This window comes from Carlito syrichta, unplaced genomic scaffold, assembly GCF_000164805.1.
Source record: "Carlito syrichta isolate Samal-C Ts95f unplaced genomic scaffold, Tarsius_syrichta-2.0.1 Scaffold126448, whole genome shotgun sequence".
Lineage (NCBI taxonomy): Eukaryota > Metazoa > Chordata > Mammalia > Primates > Tarsiidae > Carlito > Carlito syrichta.
In genome coordinates this window covers 687,558-709,890 of record NW_007070544.1, presented here as the reverse complement: position 1 = coordinate 709,890, position 22,333 = coordinate 687,558, and the positions used below count along the sequence as shown (strand labels likewise).

General features: G+C 38.9%; 1 protein-coding gene across 3 annotated transcripts in view; it reads right to left on the bottom strand.

The window, feature by feature from the left end:
* Positions 1-22,333, bottom strand: part of NALCN (sodium leak channel, non-selective) — a 363,914-nt gene that overhangs the window by 79,477 nt on the left and 262,104 nt on the right. For all 3 annotated transcript variants that reach the window (XM_008048630.2, XM_008048631.2, XM_021707824.1), the window contains 2 exons: positions 17,332-17,468; positions 15,964-16,105 (listed from right to left, as the gene is read on the bottom strand). In XM_008048630.2, the coding sequence (XP_008046821.1) occupies positions 15,964-16,105; positions 17,332-17,468 (279 nt within the window). The remainder of the gene's footprint in view (positions 1-15,963; positions 16,106-17,331; positions 17,469-22,333) is intronic.

The window sequence follows — 22,333 nt, the reverse complement described above, 5'->3', positions numbered from 1 at the left end:
ATCCATTCACCTCAGCCTCCCAAAGGTGCGGGATTATAGGCTGAGCCACCTTCTTTTGTTTCACCTCTTCCACATTAGCAAACGTTTCCCTTTGAGGACTTTTTTTCATCCGAGGAAACATAAAAAAGTCACTTGGGGTGAATTGGGTAAATAGGGAGGGTGGGGCATGGGGATCCTGCTGCTTTTGGTCAAAAACTGCTGAACACTCAGCACGGTGTGGGCAGGTGCACTTGTAAATCACCCATCATGAGATGGGCAAATGCATTCAAAGAATCTCTTAAAAGAAATTCGCTCAAGCCAAATGCAGCCTCTTATAACAATGCTAGCTGGTAAGGATGCTGATAGGTTCCTAGAATGGTTACTTAGCAGGGGAAGAGGTCTACCCTCCAAAGGATAATTCCAGTTTTTTTCATGCACATCACATGCTATTTCCAATGATGTAACCATGAAGCTTTCTTATATCTTTTCTCCTTCCCTAAAGAGGTAATTTTTTTTTTTTTTTTTGAGTTGGAGTCTTACTTTGTCGCCCAGACTAGAGTGCAGTGGCTGCTCCCCGCCACCGCAGCCTCGACGCGCTGGGCTCCGGCGATCCTTCCGCCTCAGCCTTCCAAGTAGCCGGAATTACAGGCATGCACTACCACGCCCGGCTGATTTTTTGATTTATTGTAGAGATGAGGTCTCGCTGCCCAGGCGGGTCTCGAACCCGCGGGCTCAGGCAATCCACTCACCTCAGCCTTCCAAAGGCGCGGGATTATAGGCTGAGCCACCGAGCCCGGCTAAGAGGTAATTTTTAACATTGACTTAACCTCCCTACGTTGATAGCACATCTCTAAAGGGAGTTTTTTTGTTTTGTTTTGTTTTATTTTTAGAAGTCAGTCTCACTCTGCCACTCAGGTTGCTAGAGTGCAGGGGCATAATCATGGCACACCACAGTCTCCATCTCCTGGGCTCGAGCGATCCTTCTGTCTCCGCCTCCCTCGTAGCTGGGAGGGATTACATGCTTGCCCCATCACGCCCTGCTATTTTAATTTTATGTTTTGTAGAGATGAGGCCTCACTATGTTTCCCAGGCTGCTTTCGAACTCCACGCCTCAAGAGATCCTCCCACCTCAGTCTCCCAAAATGCTGGGATTACAGGCATGAGCCTTTGCACCTGGCCAGGAGGATTGTTGAGGGACACTTTTAGAGACAGAAAACTCAACTAAAGGCCCAATCACAGAGAAACATCTATCTGCTCTTTTGCCACACACAGTCCTGAGACAGGCCCAGGCTACAGAGGTCCTGTGGCAAATGCCACAACTCTCATTTCATCTTAAAGGACAATGATATGTCCTAGTCATCTTCCCTTCAGTGTAAAATGGCAGTCAGAATTCAATCACTTACCTAATGCCCTCCTAATTTCATGTTAGGAAAAACCTGTAGGATGATATCCAGTATAGGATTGTCTAAATGACGTCTGCACTACATAAGATTGCTAAAAGGCTGCTGCATTGCCTTTGTCCTTGAACTTGAACTGATTAAAACAAAATACAGTATTAATTTGTACAAGGGAATACTTGAGAACTGTTTTAATAACAGCAGACACAGCAGGAACAAAGAGTATTGTAATAGACAAACATAAGATTCAGCTTTTAGATACTTTTGAAAGAAGGATATATTTATATTTCTTCTTTCATATATATTTGATAGTTTGATGTCCTCTATATGTATTTATAGTTATCTATTTTAACTGTTCATTTTTCTAATAAATAAAGAAGGCCTATAGTGATTATTTAGTGATTTCTTCAGTTTTTCTTCTTTCCACAGTAAAGCTTTGCGTATTTCTTTTAGGAAAGAATAGTCTTAGGTTGTGCTAGTCACAAAAAACTCAGTGCTACGCTGCTCTGCAGTGCCCTCTTCTGGCTCCAAAAGATACTAACAGTCACCGGAAATTATCAAAACACATAAAGAACAGCGATCCATTTCATGATAGGTAATTTTATATCTGAAATTGTAAATTACAGCAATGAAAGGAGTCAGTAACTGCTCATTCTGGATCTAAATGTATCAGAGATGTAGGAATTAAAATGGGGGGATAGGTGATACATTGACACAGAGTTTGCATTAAAGAAAATCAAAGATTAACTGAAAGAGGTTTTTGTGGTTTTATTTTGTTTGCAAACCTAAAACACTGAACTGCACCAGATAATTCTTTAACTGAATTAGTGACAAAATTACATTTAAATTTTCAAACAACGTAGAAGTAATATTTTCAAAGTGTTAAACTTTTTAAGTTAAAAGATGTTTGCAGAATTATGCTATTTAAGACAGAATTCAAGAAACTGGAAGTTCAACTTAACTTGTTACTAGTTACTTGTGGTTGAATAATTTGGACTCAAAGGACACGCCAATAGGTGGATCTTGCTGAATTTTGAACAATGAATTTTATATCTTTGAATCTATAGACTAAATCCTATTTTTCCCTCCTTACAATGAAGCAGGCTGGCTCATTTTATCTGTAGTTTCTAGGAGACTGGGTTTTGCTGAGAACACGCTCATGGCATAGTTCCACACACTCCTCTGTGCTCTCTTTCCTGAAAACTGGCAGCTGGATCCAGAGGTTTCATCAGACAGTCAGGTTTCATCAGGTATTCTTACTAAGTCAAATTGTCTCAACTGTGCTCACTGTAAGTTTTTTTCCAACTGGCCTGCAGTCTCTGGCAAAGCTTCTTTGTTCCCAGATATGACAGGATGCTCCAAGGTCGTCATGGACACTTCCTATTCCAAATCAACCATTTTCTCCAAGCCACCATAGTTTACTTATTGGGACACTGGGAAATTGAAGAAAATAATCCAGACTCCAGAGATGCCTACTGCTACTGAGTTAGTCATTATTTGAAAGACTTTGCAGGAGTTTATTCTGTTATCTTCCATTTAAATTCAGAACTCAGGGTTTTCATTCTTACCTAAGCTCTTCTATTTGACATCTATGTCTCCTTTCTCCCCAGCCCCTAAATCAAGAGTCCTGATTATCAAGGAAGCAAGGGATGACTGAGTTAGATTATCTCATAATCACTCATTGGTTTTATGTCACATTTTATGGACAATAGTCACAGAATAACAATACCTAACACAACCAAGACAACTAGTGAATATTTTTAAAGTGTTCCCGTTCACATCCTCATTTGTATACCTATACTAAACCCATGTTACCAGAGCAAATAGTTACCGTACAGTTTACTCTTCATTTTAATCCCGCATAGTCTTAGTTCTTACATAAGAATGTAAATTTTTATGCCGATGTCTTTGAGTCACTTTTGGAATTCATTTTGGTTGTCTAAAGCATGTTTTTTTAGTAGTATAAAGGTTCACTGGAACAATATTGCTTATGTCTTACATTACTTATAGTCTTACATCTTAATAACAGTTTTTCTGTCACTTTCAACTTAAACGGTTTTCTGGATGTAAAAAAAAAAAAAACCTGGCTCACATACGCTTTCACTGGGTATCCTATACAGGGAGTGCCAAAAAAATGTACACACATTTCAAATATGGGATTTGCTAAAAAAAAAAAAAAAAAAAAATGGCTTGAATCAAATGAAGAGCGAATGTCATACTATACATTGTTACCATAATTTAACTCAACTTTAAAAAGTGGTACATAGATAACATCTCTTAAAATGTGTATACATTTTTTGGGTATGCCCTGTATATGTTATTCTATTTCTGATGTTAATCTAATTTTCTGATGACAATCTAATGTTCTTTACTTTACAAATCACTTCTTTTGGGGGGTTAGATACAGAAATAATTTTTAAAAAAATTTGAAACCCTGCCATTTGTCCAGTGTTAGTTATGTGTTTAGATGTGTTCACATCTTATATATTTGGGCACATGTGTGCACTTTCAATAAGCAGTTTCAAACATTTTTAAATTTCAAAAAAGTTAAGTGCTTCTTTTGTTCTTTTGCTGCAACTTTCTTCTTTGGGGTCTCCTATAATGTAGATGTTAGACTTCTGACTTTCTTCGAGAAGTCATTTTTTTTGCAAATCATTTTCATCTCTTTCCTTATTTCTTTTGAATTTAACAAAATCTCCTCTTCTTCTCTATTTCTGACTTTTGCATCACCTGAGCTCCTTTTCCCCTCTTCTTGCTTTTATGTATAATTCTCTTCTGAGTTCTAGCACCTAATTTTTGAGTTTTTCTAATTCTTATCTATGCTGTTATTTCAACCATATGTAATTTGTAATGTCTTTTAACTCATTTTGCAATAGTAAGCTACAGTTTGATCGGTTTATGGGAGTGTTTTTACAATACGCTTTCCTTTTGTACAGAGACAGTATTCTGTTCATTATTTTTTTCTTACAAAAACTTTTGTAGAGAATTTAACTTTGATACTTTTCTCTTACTCATTTTTATACAAAATTAGTTTTCTCAAACAGTTCAGTATTTCTTTTAGGACTTCAGGGCTTCCTCTTCTGTTGTTTTAATCAAATATGGCAGTTTTCTTTCTGAAATTTCCTGGCTCTGCTTCTCAATTCCCTTTCCTGCAAGGCCCCCCGCCCCAACACACACACACACACACACACACACAATTTTGTCTGGATCTGATATTTTTCTTATCACTCTTATTGCTGGTTTGTTTAATTTTGATTCCACTCCTCAATACTGCTCTTCAGGGTGGAGCTAAGGTGTCCTCTTGTCCTCATAAACACTGAATGCTCTGTATCTAGCTTGTTTTTTTTTTCCCCACAGACACCAATGATTTGTAAATCACATGGCAATTGGTTTGTCGACACCTGCTTTTATAGGGGGTTTGTGGATTATCTAGCTTTGTTGTAAATGTCTACAAATTTGGAGTTTTATTATCTTGACATTCTGTTTGTCTTCCCGTGGGAATTCAGGATTAAAATACTATACCAATGTCTCTGCTATCTTTCCATAAGTCTCCTTAATTTTTTCTTGTTGGATTTTGATGTAGATTTATCACCTTTATTAGCTTTTTCAAAAAATAAAATATCAGTTTTGGTTCATATTATCCATTGCTTCTTTCTCCCTTATGGGTCAATATCTGTTTTTCTTTTCCTTATTGCGTTACTTCTACTGTCTTCGTGTTTTATTGGTTGACAGTTTTCTAAATTCTTGAGTTGACTGCTTGGAAGATTAGTTTAAGCCTTTAGCCCTTGGCGAAATATGCAGTCAAGGCTATGATTTTCTCTCAAAAGTGCCTTTGGCTACTTCTCACAGATATATATGCTTGATATATATATTTTGTTCGTTATTTTTTAGCTGTATGTTTAAATACAAATTCCACTGATTTATCTTCTTTGCTTATTTAGAGGTAGTATTTAAATTTTCAAATGTGTTGTCATTTTCTTGTTATTGGTTTCCTAATTTTATTAAAGTTTGGCCATTGTAATAATAATATCTTCTCTAAGATATTGCTTTGGTAAATGTGTAGAATATCTTTGTGGTACAGTCAGTGATTACATTTTGTAGAGACTATAAGTGTTGTTAAATTAGAATGTTATTCTCTAGTCAATGAATGAAGAATTGTATAAATTCATGTATTACATGTATATTTCAAAACCTCTTCATCTTTATTAAACTCTTTGGTTCTTGTTCTGTACTAGGTGGTATATACATGTTTTAAACTTAGTCTTCAAACTAATCCTCATGGGTAGGTATTACTATTTCTTTTTACACATGAGAAATCTGAGATTCATAAAAATTAAGCTAAGTTTACCCAGAAATAAATTACAAAATTATTATTAGAACTCTGAATTGTACAGCTTCAGTGTTCAAATGTTTTCACTATATAATGATGCCTACATAAAAGGTCACTAGGCTGTACAGTATATGAAAATAGCATTTTCTAAACTGTACTGTAACAAAACATTGTCCGCTTGACTTGAAAAATTGACTTTACACATATTACAAACTCTGACATCACAAATCTTAATGCAAAATCTAAACTAATCAACTTTGTGTTTATTCTACATATGCCTAATTTATTTTCAGAATGATGACTCTGAAGGACTGAGAGAGATCAATGAATTTTATAACCCATTAAATCCAGTATGTTCATAGTATTTATATTTTACATTTATTGATTCCTTAAAATCTGGAATCCATTACAACTTTTGATCCATCAGAATATTAATTTAATTAATTAAGTCACCTGGAAGTAATCACAGACCTATCAGTTAATATTCTTTTGGGATGCTGCAATGCTTATGCCTAAAGAATCATTGCTTCAGCCTAGTTACAACTTTCAGAATAAAGCCATTGATATTCTTTTGAGAAAGAACACCACAAGTATTATAAATATTCAAGTAACTTTTTTGATTTAGAGTATTAACAACACATTTGTGTCTCTAAATGGGAAAAAAGTTTGAGAGATTCTATTTTTCTTTTGTCGCTTTGAAAATATTAACAGATTAATGATAAATGGGGAAGTGGTTATAAAAACATATGACCATAAAGTACAAAACCATGGTCCAATGAATACAGCTTGATGAATGTCATTTCTGCTAGAAAGGTGTACTGTAATTATTGTAATGAGCCACTTTATTGAATAAGTCTCCCACATAAAATATAGTAATTGGAAATAAGCAGTGACTTAAAATTGCATAGGTTGAAGGTGGTACCTCATTTGACTATATTTGAATTTTTCATGCACTCATGAACTAAAAATTAATCCCAAGGTGCATATGACAGATCAGATCATGTGTATGGCAAGATGTTTCTATAAAATAAACTTTTTATGGAATTGACATTATGCTAGGAAAGAAACAATTTTAAAAGGCGATTAATGCAGGTAGCAGCAAGGTTAAAATAGCTAGATTATAGATGTACATAAAGGTGAATATCATTTTAATATCATGTTATAAAGCTTTGAAATGTGTCTTAAAACGTGCATTTCGGGAAAAATGAATTTTAGATGATGGGTCAAGATTTTTGATCTTAAGTTATTTCAATATCATACATTCTTTTTTTTTTTTTTTTTTTTTTTTGAGTTGGAGTCTCACTCTGTCACCCAGGTTGGAGGGCAGTGGCATGCTCATGGCCACCTCAGCCTCAACCTACTGGGCATAGGCAATCCTTCCAAGTAGCTGTAACTACAGATGTGCACTACCATGCCTGGTTAATTTTTTGATTTATTGTAGAGATGAGGTCTCACCATGTTGCCCAGGCTGGTTTCAAACCCCTGAACTCAGGCAATCCTCTCACCTTGGCCTCCCAAAGTGCTGGGATTACAGGCTTGAGCCACCTTGCCTGGCCAATATAATAAATTCTTAACCCTGTAAAAACACCATGCACAAGAGTTAAAATATGCATAAACGTACATATGTATGCACACATACAAACACACAAACACACCGAATCTTCACTCTTCCTTTGGGCTCCAAGACTCCCAGCACAAGTGGATCCTTGCCCTGTGTGAAATTCTTGCCATCTCTCTGTGAATTCCATGAGATTGTAAGCTCCATGTGATACGGATGGTGCATTTCTTGTCTACTACATTTTCCTCTGTGGTTCTAACACTGCACATTGTTGGTGCATGCAATATTTTTGAAAAAAAATTAATTTCATAATATTAAAAGATCACTTTTAATTGCTGCCCCTTTTCTGTGCGACACCATTAAGGTAGTTAATCCTTGAAATAACAAATGTGAATAAGGCAAAATGACAATTGAAAAGTTAATTGACTTTTTTTTGGCACTTGAATTGTACAACAATGCTTTAGCCATTAAAGCCTAGGGGGTCACTGTAGATTTGGTCAAATCTCGAACACCTGACCCATCATATAGAGCAGGATAATGAAGGCTGGTGATGAAAAGGATGAGGAAAAAGCAATATCTTCAATTATTTAAAAAAGTTAGATATGTTTAATACACAGTGCTTACTCATAAAACACTATACAAATATATAGATAGATTTAAACTACAGAAGTAAAAAACAAAATGATTCTATGGCTATATCTAATAAAAACAGTGAGGTTAAGATTGAAATCTGCAGGTATAAAAAGATGAGTGGGCTTATCATTCTAGAGAAAATGTCAGATGCTTTTAGCCATGCAGCTGTTTGTGAATTTAAAATCCATGGTATCTGACAATACAAAGAAGTAGTCTTTGGACTCTATTTATTTTCAGCTACATTTGAACTTCAGGTACAAATAACAAGAACAACCCTCATCAGCAATGACTAAAGTACACTGAGACTAGATAACACTTAATGGAAAATAAAATGTATGAGTAAAATTATACCCCAAAGAGAAAAATGCTTTAAAAAAGAGCAAAATGTAAATGTCAAAGGTAGATTTAGCAGCAACCTTAGTTCTTTGATAACTGTTTCAGAGACAGTTCAGAAAATTCTTGATTAAAACCTGCATTACTTATAAAAAAGGTTCTTAATCCTAGACTGATTTACTTTTAACCCTCAGTGAATATACACTCAAGAAAAACAAACAGGTCACATATGATCTCAATTTTAAAATGATGACACAATTACATATTCTGAAAAAATAATCGTTGACAGGGAATTCTACCTCTCATGCTAGCTGAAGGTAGAAAAATGCGTTTTTCGCTCAAGACCCAGCAAACTGTTTGCACATAACGGTTCTCAAAAAAATGATTGTTGATTGAAAGAGTGTGCATTCACACACAGTTATATTTTATTCTGAGTTTAAGAATTTACTGCAAATACCAAGAAAAAAGAAAATAATATGTTCTGAATTTATATGATGTATCTTTTTATTTCCTTTCCATTATTGTGACTAAATTACTAACCCATTATCTACTAAAGCATTTTTAAGCTTTACCGGGTTTTATATGTGGATTGATGAACACCAATTCTTCCCTCCTTGGGTCCTGCTACTTTGTTATCTTTGAGATGCAGCACACAGTTACAAGGCGGTATCACGCAATTTCCCACTCATCTTTTAGAGCTATGTCTTTTTTTTTTTTAATTTCAGAAAAGAAAAAAGACTTAAAGATGAAAACAGGCTGATCTCTCTCTCTCTCTCTCTTTATAATTAAGTAAATGTTCACCCTAGAAATTATAGATCTAGCTGAGTAACTTGCTATGTGAGCAGTTAATAGAACAAATTGTCAAACAACCCTATGATCATACAGAAAATGACAAAATGCTTTATGGCAATCAACAAGATTTGGTGAAGAGTGAATCTTTCCAGAACAATTTCCTTCTTGGGAGTCTAAGACACTGGGTAGACAATGAGAGTAGCAACTGAAATATCAATAATAATCAAACTCAAAAACGTTGGGTTGGCCTAGGATAAGGAAATTAGTCAGTAGTTAGTACGTTGTGCTCAACCAGACTATTACATCTGAAGGTTAAATTTTTTTAAATGAAAGTCATTTGTCTGAATTGATGAGTGGAAGTTTATTTACTGAGTCTGACCTCCTGGTATGGTTTGGTGGCAGTTATCTTCCTTATCTGGTTTGAGAGGCATATAGCACACACCATGCCAGGTCCAGTGCTAGGCATTTAACGTATTGCAATATTTGATTCTCATAACAAACACTGAAAACAAGAATGATCCCCATTTTACAGATAAGGATTGAAGCTGAATCACTTAATCTTCTCTCCCTGGAATGCCTTCCTCCTCCATCTCTCAGTCATCTTTCTCTGTAAAGAGGACGTAAGGGAGACTGTGTCATGGTTCCTGTCATACTTTTTACATTCATTCATGCATGTGTGTTTCTGATTGGACAATGAACTTCTAAAGGACAAGTTCACATCTTGCTCCCTTTGAGTTCCCACAGCCCAGAAGAGTGGCAGATGAATAACAGGTTTGTTGAATGACTGACTGGAATTAGGAAGGGTAAACAAAACATAGCAATTACATTTGTCATTTTCCTCTTAATTCTGTACAAAAATTTGCTGTTAACTGTGAAGGCTTCCTCATTAGTATAGTGGCGAGAAAAAAAGAGAATTGTTTAAACAAAGAGAATTGTGAAGGTTTATTAAGGAACCAGCTATATTCTTAGCAGGAAAAAAGTAGGTGGATAGGAGGGTGAACGGACATGGTCCTATTTCAGAGAATTATTCAGTGTTGATTATCACACAGGTTCTTGTACTTGGAAGTGCAGGGGCTGGAGTGACTGGGGCTTGGACAGCTCATCCCACCATGTCTCAGGCTGCGTGACTCTGTGACGTCCAATCTTGCTTCCCAGACCACCACTAATGAGCACATCCACCAAGACACCAGGACAGCAGGGTAGACCTGTTAGGAGCTCAGGCCGAAGAGCCCTGGGATGACCTAGGCTCAACCACAATGGAGACTGGGCTCTGATGAGATAACTCACTCTTGAGGACTAAGTGGGTTGCTTTTATTACAGGGTTACTGGAATGCCAAGTTTACATCCCAGTTTATTAACCACCACCCTGCTTAAGGAACTTAGGGTTTAATATCAATAACAGAGAAAAAAAAATGAGTGGAAATGGTTGGTTGATTTCTTTCTGTTTGGAAATTAGAAAAACTCCTCTCGAGATCCTTGAATCGGAAAGAAAAGGAAGCCCTCATGGCTGCCCACAGGAGCGGGAGGAGGAGGAGAAAGAGAGTGGGAATGACCACTGGGGAATGTTGTTTCTATGGAATCTGGGAGGGCAGTCCTTTATCCCCAAGGAGAAGCAGGAAAACATTGTCCTGTCATTTTTCTTCAGAATCTGGGCCTGGTCCCAACAACAGCTTCAAGATTTTACATTTTTGTTTGCTCTTTGTTTCCTGAGAAAAGGACAGGTATTTTACACGATGTGATGAAGGTGATCACACAGAGCTATTTTTAAAAACATGGTCTCTGCAAAGTGAGGTTGCCATGGGAATTACTTATCACTGTTCAAAGCCAGGGTAATTACCGGGAGAAAATCTGGCTAACATGTGCTTTTGTATTTCCTGCAATGCTTCCTCAAGTCCCAGCCCCCTGTGTTGTTGTCAGGTGTTTTTTCCTCCCTTAACCTGTAGTCTTCAGGTCCCTGGGGACTCACGATTTTCTCTGAAAACAGCTGATGCTCTCTAGTGTAGTGGACGTCAGAAGTTTCTCCCTACAGCTGACCATTAAGGGAAAAGTATTATTTTATTGTTCCTTCGCTCACGTCGTGAGAATCACTGGGTAGCCAGCCCCTCGTTCCCTTTTTCTTTCTTACCAGTCATTGAGGAAAAAGCATCTTCCATTTTCCCAGGGGTGGGACAGCTCCTTCCATGTAGAGTGAAGGATTTTTCCCCTTATTTCACACTGACTGGCATTTCCAAAGGCAATTGGGATTTTTAACAGAAATATCCTAAGTGCTTGCTGAAAAATATTTTAGAAGAGGAGCAAATGGTGGTATGATCACCAGAATTTTTGTTCTGTGTTTATCTACGTTTGTTTTTAAGTGGCTTCAGGGTTTTGTTTTTTTTTAAATGCCAGACCACTGCTTTCTTTCAGATTTCTGCTTCCATTAAATCCTTATCACTGAAATTCATTGAAGAAGGATTTTCTGTTGGAGATTTCAACACGGATGACAAATCCTAAGTCCCTATGAAGCACGTCAAAGACTGGTGGGAGTTATGCTCGGAACAGTGGATCCTGACAGGAATGAAGCTGACTTTTCTGACAACCTAAATAAAGTCAAAGCTTTACGAATGGGTGATTGGTGACAGGAGTGGTCACCTTGCTGCTCCCAACAGCAGGTCTTCTGATGAAGACAAAATGTGCTCTATTTCCAAGCTGGAGCATCTACGCTGATAATGAATGCTGTCCAGGGATACACGATATTATTCCAACTGTAGTTACCTGCCTGGGGGCTAACTAGACATATATCTACTGAGGGCAACCTAACCAAATTTCAGAAATTTTCTTTGTGGACAATAATGTGTGTTTGAGTCTACCAGCTTTATAGACTAGGGCCGCCTGCCTACAGTCTTCAAAAAATTCTAGGTTCTAGCCGGGCTCGGTGGCTCAGCCTGTAATCCCGCGCCTTTGGGAGGCTGAGGTGAGTGGATTGCCTGAGCCCGCGGGTTCGAGACCCGCCTGGGCAGCGAGACCTCATCTCTACAATAAATCAAAAAATCAGCCGGGCGTGGTAGCGCATGCCTGTAATTCCGGCTACTGGGAAGGCTGAGGAGGAAGGATCGCCGGAGCCCGGCAGGTCGAGGCTGCGGTGACTGGGAGTGGCCACTGCACTCCAGTCTGGGTGACAGAGTGAGACTCCAACTCAAAAAAACCAAACCAAAACAAAAAAATTCTAGGTTCTTTTAGAGCTAAATGACTTGGATACCACTGAGAAGCAGCCTCTTTGCTAATTCATTATATTTTAGGAGATGATGAGAGAGGCACAAATGTAAGATGACAGAATGAAACTTTAATTGTTATTTTGCTTTCAGTTGGTTAAAAATAACAGTTAAATGAGAAGATAAAGAAAAGCTACAAAAATATAAGGACATTAAAGGATCAGAAATGGCATTTTAAGTTCTTTGAACCAGACCCAACAAAGAGATCACCCAGAGAGGTCACAGGGTGCAGAGCAATGTGCCAGGTTCTTCTTAGACTCCCCCCACTGCCCTCCCCACACTTGCCAAGAATCTTTTTATATTTCTCCCCACTAAATCAAAATACTCTGTCAGGAAATGTGAGAACCACCAAGTTTTTTTGGAGGGAAAATAAACTTTCATGGAGTAATATTTCAACACTTTGTTTGCAGCAGAATATTGTGATGAGTGATTTTAACAAAGGATGCTGTGGTTTGCTGCTTTGGGCTAACAGTTCTTCCTGGAGATAAGTGGTCACAACCACAGCCCAAGTTGGGAGTTTGTTGCACACCACGGGCCTCCAGTCTGCTTTGGAAACAAAACAAAACCCAAACAATCTGCTTTCTAGTACTTACAATGTAATCTCAGACAGGCTGAAGCCAAGCCATTATTGCCTCACTTCTTAATCTGCTTCCATTAAATCCATGCCTGGTGTACAGTGTTGAGTGGATTATAATTGTGAAGAGGAGAGATGAAAAGTTTAGTTTAAAAAAATAGCCAGGTGCAGGGACACGCACGCTGTGGTCCCAGCTATTCAGGAGGCTGAAGTGAGAGGATCGCTTGAGGCCAGAAGCTTGAGGCTCCAGTGAGCTATAATTGTGCCTATGAATAGCCACTGCACTTCAGCCTGGATGTCAGAACTAGAACTTGTCTCAATGGGAATAATGATGAAAATGATGAAGAAAATAATAATAATAGTAAAGCCTTTAAGGAGAGTTCAGAGTAGCACACACATTTCTTGATTTTTCACTAAAAATTTAAAAGGATGACAGCAATTGAGATTACATTAGTGGTTGAAGGACCCAGCACAGAACAAAAATAGAGAGATGGCAGTCTTAAGGGCCGAAGGAGCAAGTAGAAAAGTAAGAATTCACAATAATAAGTGGAAATTTTCCTGAGCAAATATCTTAGTGGGCCAATTGAAAAGACTCTCTAGTCTGGGCAGTTCTGATGAGAAAAGACATATAAGTTATATCCTGATAAAGTTTCTAAGGTCCAAAGATACACAGAAAATCTTACCCCAAATAAACTAGCAAACCAAAGCTACCAAACAAAAACCTAATTACTTAAAAAAACAAAAACAACCACCCCCCCCAAAAAAGAAACTGGCATCAGACTTGCCATCTACAACCTGTAGATTGTGGAAAGAAAATCAACACATGGAAATCCTTAAAAAAGAAGATTTGGCTGGACTCAGTGGCTCATCCTGTAATCCCAACACTTTGGAAGGCCAAGGTGAGTAGATTGCTTGAGCCCACACGGTCGAGACCAGCCCAGACAACTTGGCTGGACCTTGTCTCTACAATTAAAAAGAATAAAAAGTAAAAAATTAGCTGGGCATGGTAGCGCACACCTGTAGTTCCAGCTACTTGGAAGCTTGGGGGGGAAGGATCACTGGAGCCCAGCAGGTCAATGCTGGGGTGGCAGTGAGCGTGCCACTGCATAACAGTCTGGGCAACGGAGTGAGACTCCAACTCAAAAAAAAAAAAAAGAAAAAAGAAAAGAAAGAAGAGATATCCTGCACAGGAAATCACCATCACCATCATCTACTGCAAAATAACTGAACTGCAGCAGAGAATCTAGGAATTGGGGGAGAGAGACAGGAAGTAGTTATTACATCTCATTAGAGAAGGGGATAGGGAGAAGGAGAGGGAGCAGAGTTAGGTGAAGGAACTCTAAAGACCTCATCCCTGCAGGTGGGAGAGAATGAGGAGAAGAGGAGGGTCTGGGAGCATGGAAGAGAGGGTATCTTATTTTCCACATGTAACAGAAAAATATGGACTTCATTATGAGTGATAGAAAAAGAATGGTAACAATTTAACCGAAAAAAAAAAAAAAGCTAGGAATTCCAACGTGAGATACTTGCAAGTGAACTAGATGCCTTTGCTACGCTAATGTTCAATGTCTTTAATACTGAATAATGGTTATTGATCTTTCACTTTCTAACTTAACTGATATTGATTACGAAATCAAACTGATATATGCACAGTTTGATAGTGTATGAAGGGGAACCAAAGAACCCCAGAGTTTATTTATAAAAAATGATGTATTTGATCTTACATGTTTAAACTTCAGTCACCTTCAAAATACTCTCCATTTGATGCAGTACACCCATTCGGATGCTTTTTCCACTGGTCAGAGCAGTTTATGCACTTAAAATACATTTTGATACCTTGTAGTGTTTCTACTGTTTTTTTGTTTCACCTCTTCCACCTGGGCAAAACGTTTCCTTTTGAGGACTTTTTTTTCCATCCATGGAAACACAAAAAAGTTGCTTGGGCAAGATCAGGTGAATAGGACGAGTGGGGCATGGAGTGGTCATGCCATTTTTGGTAAAAAACTGCTGAACACTAAGCAGTTTTTGTGGACAGTGGTGTGGGCGGGTGTGCTTGTAAAGCACCTATCACGAAACAGAAAGATGTGTGAAAGAATCTCCAAACAAAATTCACTTAAGCTGAACGTGGCCTCTTACAATACTAGTTGGTACACTGATGCCAATGGGTTCCTAGAAAATTTACCTAGTGGGGGAAGCTTATAATACAGAGGACCTGCCCTCCAAAAGATAATTCCATTTTTTGGGTGGTACCCCCTTATATATGCATATGTATATGAACATTTATATGTATATGTGTGTTTATAAATATGTTTACTTATTGCACCTAGACAATACATTTTGGGGCTCACATCATTTTTTAAAGTTAAGGAATAGACAATTGCATTCCTTTAAAACTCTTTTTTCTTGCCACGTGCTTGGCTAATTTTTTTTTTTTTTCCACTATGCTACCCAGGCTGGTCTCAAGCTCTTGGCCTCAAGCAGTCCTCCCGCTTTGGCCTCCTAAAGTGCTGGGGTTACAGGTGTGGGCCACTGTGCCTGCCCCCTTTAAAATGGTTAACTAAATTGGCTTTATATGCATGTGTGGAATCTAAGAAAAAACATCTCTATCTACTCTTCAAAGGATAAAAAATAGGTGGCTCAGGATGTTAATAAAGTAATGTACCTAAAGAATTCCTGTCACACACTAAGCATTAGATACATGGCAATTACATTTACTGATTTTAGAGAAAACTGCCCTAGTTGTGCTTCCTGATGTCATAATTGTATCTAAGCACCGTCACTTTCATAAGAGGACACACAGGCCATCATTACACCTGGACTGTAATGGAGCCCTTTGATCTGCACAAGGGAAAATGTGGATTTGGGAGCTCTCAATGTATTCAAAATTACATGCTGTCATGTGGTGCTGCTCAAAATCTGACTTGGAGACATGCAAAGTTAAATTCATAAAAAGTAAAAATGTTAGATCGATTTCTTCTACAAATAAAATAGCATGTTTTTAAAAATTATTATTATTCTCTTGAGACACTGGGTTCTAGGACCCTACATAACTCTGTAGTTCTCTTCTCTAACGTACATGCTTTAAAGTTCTGGTCATCTGAGAGGGTGGCTCTTACTTTTTGATCAATGTACTTGTTGTCTTCAATTGCCGAGCGCTTGGAGTGGTCACATGAAGAGGAAGAGGCGGAAGGGAGGCTTCTCAAGAGGCAGCAAGTGTCCTGTTGCTGGCGGTCGATGAACTGCTTCATGAAACTTTCCCTTTGCAAATGAAGTATACACACATTAAGCATTATTATGAAAAGGAGCAAGGGATGGCATTTGGCAGTGATGAGTTTTCTTGAGCTAATACAAAGCAGTGACAAAAGATCATAGGAAACACGACACATCATATCAAGAATGGTGTTTAGATTTAATTTAGAGAAAGCTTCCTTCAGTGACTCCTGCTTTAAAAAATGTAACCTCACTAAAATAGCTTTTAAACAATAATATTCAGTAATCGATGGTATTTTTTGATCTCTACTGTGGTAGCAAGATACTTTTTTTCCCTCTAAGACTTGGAGAAATTAGTTCACGCTAAACTTCCATTTGTCATAAGAATCATTAAGAGATAATTTTACACTTAAAGATTCAAAGGAAATCGACTTTGTATGATCTCCAAGGCATGGTGAAAATTCAAGTAACAGCTCTTCAAATAACCAAACTCAATTAATTTTGTGTTTCAAATCAGAAATGCAAATATATTTCTATTTGAATTTTAATTACCATGGCACCACATCCAGTCTCAAACTTTTATAACCCCCCCCACAGAATTATTTTAAAAACTCATTTCATATTATTCTGATTCTATTTGTATTTTTTTGAGTGATAACTAGAAGAATTTCATTTCATTATTAAAAACAGATGTTTTAAAGCATCTTTGATGCATTTGTTTAACAGGAGGGCAAATGTGATAGAAAATCAAATGAGCACAAGTGGAAAATGCCTTGGTTCTTTTTTTAAAAAATGGGAGACAAATTATATTGTATCCAGACATGGTAGTCCAAACACAGACTGTACAGAAACCTGACCGGGGTGCCTTTTCTATTTGCTTAAAAATAAAAGGACTGCAGGGGCAGTTTCATCCTCATGTGGTCAGGGCTCAGAGATTGGTGTCTACCTGCCATGCCCAAGCATCAAGCATCAAGCACATTTGCCTGTTACCTGGGAAATCCAGTCCCCAAGGAATCATCCCAGAGAGAAGCCGTGGGAAGCAGCCTTCTTGCCTAGGCTACTACGGTACTAAAGTGACTCTTCTTTGAATATATTGCTTAGAGGGGCCAATGATTTTTAAAATAGAGGTAGAGAGAACAGAAATATAAGTCAAAAATGGTTAAAAAAAACCAAAAACCTGACCCACATATAAGTTTAAGAGAAGGGCCAAGTGAGATTTAAGTTAAATCTTTTACAATGTATTTGAAATATACAATGAAAGAAACATTTGGTACCTGATTTTAGGAACTGTAAAATCTGAAGGAAGCTTTGAGATTTTCACCATTTGAGGTCTGTTTGGAAATTTTTCAAAGATTCGCAGGCGCAAAGGGAGCTTTTCTTTGGTGTCTGCATTGGCTTCACTTTGCTTTAACTAAAGAAAAGACAGAAAGAAGAAAAAAACGAGGGGCAGCTATAATACCATGCAAGTTACAGAAAATCAGATGTTTGACATTGAAACCATGATGAATAATTACACGAGGGACCAGTAGATGGCAGCAAAGACCGACCAAGTATACTTTTGCGTGCTGTATATTGCTGGACATGAAAACTTTTTTTTTTGGAAAACAAAACCCAATACAAAGCTTAACCAGAAAACTAAACCAGAAAAACAAAACAAAACAAAACAAAACAAAAAACCCAGAATAAAACTCTGTGTTATTTTATTCCCACAGATAAGCCTCTTTTCATCTTAGGCATTCAAATATTGTTTACTTATTTATTATCATTCATGTATTTAAACAATAACATTTGTTTTTACACATATTCATGATAAAATTCAAAAATCATAGAAACATGAATGATTCTACTTAGCATAATGCTAGTAGTACTATTAAAAGAGAGATAGAAAATGTCAAAAAAAAATTGATTGTGTCGTCTAGCAGATCAAAAAGAAAAACTCAAAATAGGAACACCACCTTTGGTCCAAAAATCAAGAGTTTTCTATTTGGTTGCAAGGATGTTTGGGAACTATTAACTTAAACGTCACAAAATATCTTTGTGAGAAACGGCCAGCCAATGGATTTATTTAAGTTTGTATATTTATGTTTCTACAAATCGAGTTTCAGGGAAGGTGAGATTTAGCATCACACACTGAAAGCAGTGCTGAACTAAGGAGAGATGAGGATGGATTTTAGCTAGCTGAATTCCTTCTACACTTTCTCACCCTCTCTTTTCTCTTTCCAGTGCTGACTTCTCTCGGGGTCCCTTCTGACTTCTACTAAGCTGTCCCCTTCCCTCCTTCCTAACTACAGACTGGAAATCATCTATCTATGACTGCCCTTGTGTCCTGGCTTTCCAAACATTGTGGAACACTGATCCTGTGTCAAAAGTGTGTTTATTTATTCAGGCAGCCTTTTTGCAGGAACGAGGGAGGCATTTTTCACAAACCACCAGTTCGTCACCCCCTTGTTGGGTTTACTTTTACTTTATGATGATACCTTGCCTTGGGGTTGTAGAAAGATTAGGATTAGCGGCCAAGGCAGCTTTTAGAACAGGAAGAGAGGCAGTGACTCTTTTCTCCTCCCCATCTGTGGAAACACGAACTGACCAGAGAGACAGTGGGGGCTTCTCTTTTGGGGAAAACATCTCCGTTTCAATACAGTAAGTGGCTTCACTGTCCATCTGATTGCGAACTCATAGTCAGATTATGTGTCCTGATTTCTCATTATGTTGTGGAAATTGCTCCTACATTTTTGTTTCGTGTAACATAAACATTTTACGTTAGCTGCTAGAACGTAGTCTTGTTTAATTTCATGGGTAGCCTTTGTTTTTCTGTCTCAGATGGCAGGGTCGTCTGGAGAAGGGGCCACTGTCGTCCACTGCCTTCTCTCCTTCCTAAGTGGAGAACTCAACACAGTGATGTGTGCAGAATGGCACGGTCTCGACAATTGGATGGTTATGATGGCAACAATGATAGAGAATGAGCTTTCAAAGGTCCCAGACAAAACCCAGCAGCATCTCCGTGAAATGCGGCCGGTTAGAAAAATGACTCCATGCATAAACAAAGAGAATTACTAGAAAGAGACTTGTTTTCTAAAAGTCGATACAACTAATAGAAAACTATTCACCAATGGGAAGTAGAGCACGCAGAAACAGAGAAAGCGGTGTTGCAGGAGTTTTTAACTCTGCTGTTGGCTGAGACCCACAACCTCGGGTTTTTGTCCCACGACCAAGAAGATTAAGGAACATGGACGCCCAAAGGATGAGTGAAATAAGGAGCTTATTAAGCAACAAAGCACTCCAGAAAAACAGAGGGGCCCCCAAAATGGGTTACCCGCAGTGGGAGAGTTTTCTGGGTTCTTTTCTCTCCCTTCTAGGGGTGTTCTTCTCATTGGCATCTTACCCACTGCTCATCCTCCTAGTTGCTTTCTGGTCCCAGCCTTTACTACATGTGTGCCCTTGTCCATCTTGATTATTACCCATAAGTACCACAGAAAAGCCCACTGGGGGGGGGGGGTAAAACCTCAAAGCTAATGTCATGCTAATGATATTACAATAAGCTTAGGTCAAGTTAGGACACTTAGTTAAGCTATTGTGCCTGCGTTCAAATGGCAAAAGTCCCTTTGAACAAAACGTCTTGGCTGAAGAGGATGTTCTTAACCACATCAACCACATTTTCTTTTTTTTTTTTTTTTGAGTTGAAGTCTCACTCTGTCGCCCAGACTGGAGTGCAGTGGCCGCTCCCGGCCACCGCAGCCTCTACCTGCTGGGCTCCGGCGATCCTTCCGCCTCAGCCTTCCAAGTAGCCGGAATTACAGGCATGCACTACCACGCCCGGCTGATTTTTTGATTTATTGTAGAGATGAGGTCTCGCTGCCCAGGCGGGTCTCGAACCCGCGGGCTCAGGCAATCCACTCACCTCAGCCTCCCAAAGGCGTGGGATTACAGGCTGAGCCACCAAGCCCGGCACTCAACCACATTTTCAATTGCTAGTTATATAAGGGGTGTAGTAGTGCAGGGGCGTTCCCACAGGTGTTATTTTCCCTCAAGACCCTCCTTGCCTCTCTGCCTAGCCAGCCTCTGATTACCTCCTTTCTCGGTGGTTAATCCATTAAGTCAGGCCAGAGAGTAAGGCAGCTATATCTGGCCAGAGACAGGCTGAATAAAATAGAGCAGAAAGAGAGTGTTTGTTAATCCATGCATTTGCTGCCCCTTTTATGTATACACTGATGCTGTCATTATCATTCTTTTTTTCTTTTTTTTTGCAGACCCCTCTACTCCCTATAAATCACATCTTATGGGCCAGGTTTTGTGCTTAATTCGGGGGACATAAAAATAAATGAGTCACTGCACGTGCCTCGCCGAGCCCACCCTGCAGCCAGGTAGATAGTTCTGCAAACAGAAGGGGATAATAAAATAGCATGGTGACTCTGGGGGAGGTATGATCAGAGTGTTTGGAAGCACTGAGAAAAGGGAAAAAGGAGTCAGGAGAAAAGGGAAAAATAAGGGAAAAAAATGAAATCGCTGCTTCTATTTCAAGAGATTTCTTGGGCAACAGGATGGCTACATGACTATCAATGTTGACTCTGGGGCTCCAAATGTGTTCTAACTGGTATGGACGTTTTATGAGAATTCCGAATCTTCCAAGAGACACAAGGTCAAATAGCTTATTAATTGGACATGTCGCCAAAATGGAAACATGAAGTTCTTTCCTGAAAACCTCTCAGCCTGCCCACTTTCTCCATCTCCACCAACGTCTCCCTGGCCAGTGGTGCCACTGAGCTCCTTACTCCTTGTGATGGTCTCGCCATCTGCTGTGGCTCCTTCTAATCTGTTCTCCAGACGATGGTTATAGTAACCTCCCCACTTTCTGGCTTAACACCCTTCAATGGCATTTCACTGCTCTTAAAACAAGAATATAAACCTTTTCTTTTTTTCTTTATTTAAGAGACAAGGTCTCGTTCTGTCACCCAGGCTGGAGTACAGTGGCAAGACCATGGCTTACCGCAGCCTCAAACTCCTGGGCTCAAGCAATCCTGCCTCAGCCACCCAAGTCGCTGGGACTACAGGCGAACGCCACCATGCTTAGCCTACAAATCCAAATCTGTAATCCAGGCTCTGAGGCTTGTCTTGGCTCCTCCCTGCCTGTCCAGCCTCAACTGACCCTATCCCTACACCATGATCCAGTCACATCTTTTAGATCCTCGAAAACATCTGGACCTTCTGCCTCAGAGCCTTTGTACCTGCTGTTCCATTTGCTAGGGGCCCTCTCTTCTTCTTTCTCTCTTGAACATCATCAAATTCTACATTTTCCAGGTTTTTGTTCCACTAGAAATTCCTCATAAAAGCTTTTTCTGACAATCTTGGACAGCTTTCTCTTACAAACTCATGATACTGCTGTTTGTATGACTCCAAGCTGTCAGAAATCAGCAATTTCTTCTCTCTCTTTCTCTCTCTCTCTCTCTCTCTTTGGAGTCAGAATCTCATCCTGTCACCCAGGCTGGAGTGCTGTGGCATGACCACGGCTAAATGCAGCTTCAACCTCCTGGGCTCAGGTGATTCTCCCACCTCAGCTTCCTGAGTAGATGGGATTACAGGTGTGCACCACCATGACTGGCTAATTTTTTGTGTGTGGTACAGTTGATGTCTCATTATGTTGCCCAGGCTGGTCTCGAACTCCTAGTTTCAAGTGATTCTCCCACCTCAGCCTCCCAAAGTGCTGGGATTACAGAGGCGATTCACCATGCCTGGCCAGAAATAACCAATTTCTTAGGGTCCAACCTAATACATATTATATTAGTTTCCTAGAACTGCTAACAAATTACCACAAGATTGGTAGTTTAAAACAACATAAATTTATTCTTTCAGCATTCTGGAAACTGAAGTCAAAAATGAAGGTGTCACCAGGGCCACATTCTCTTTGAAGGTGCAAAGGGAGAACATTTCCTTGCCTTTTTCTAGCTTCTGGTGATTCTCTGCCATCCTTGGTGTTCCTTGGCTTGTGCTGCATCACTGTAACTCTGATTCTGTTATCACTTGACCTTCCTGCCTGTGTGCTTCTGTGTTTCTATATCTGAATCTCCCTCTAATTTCTCTTACAGACACCCAACATTGGATTTAGGACCCACTCTAATTCAGAGTAATTAAGTTAACTAATTGCCTCTGCAAAGCCCAATTTCCAAATAAGGTCTAATCCCGAGGTTCTGGCTGGACATGGATTCTGGGAGAGCACTATTAAACCATTACACATATCATCATTCGAAATTACATTGTGGGACCCTTAAACAATATATCTTT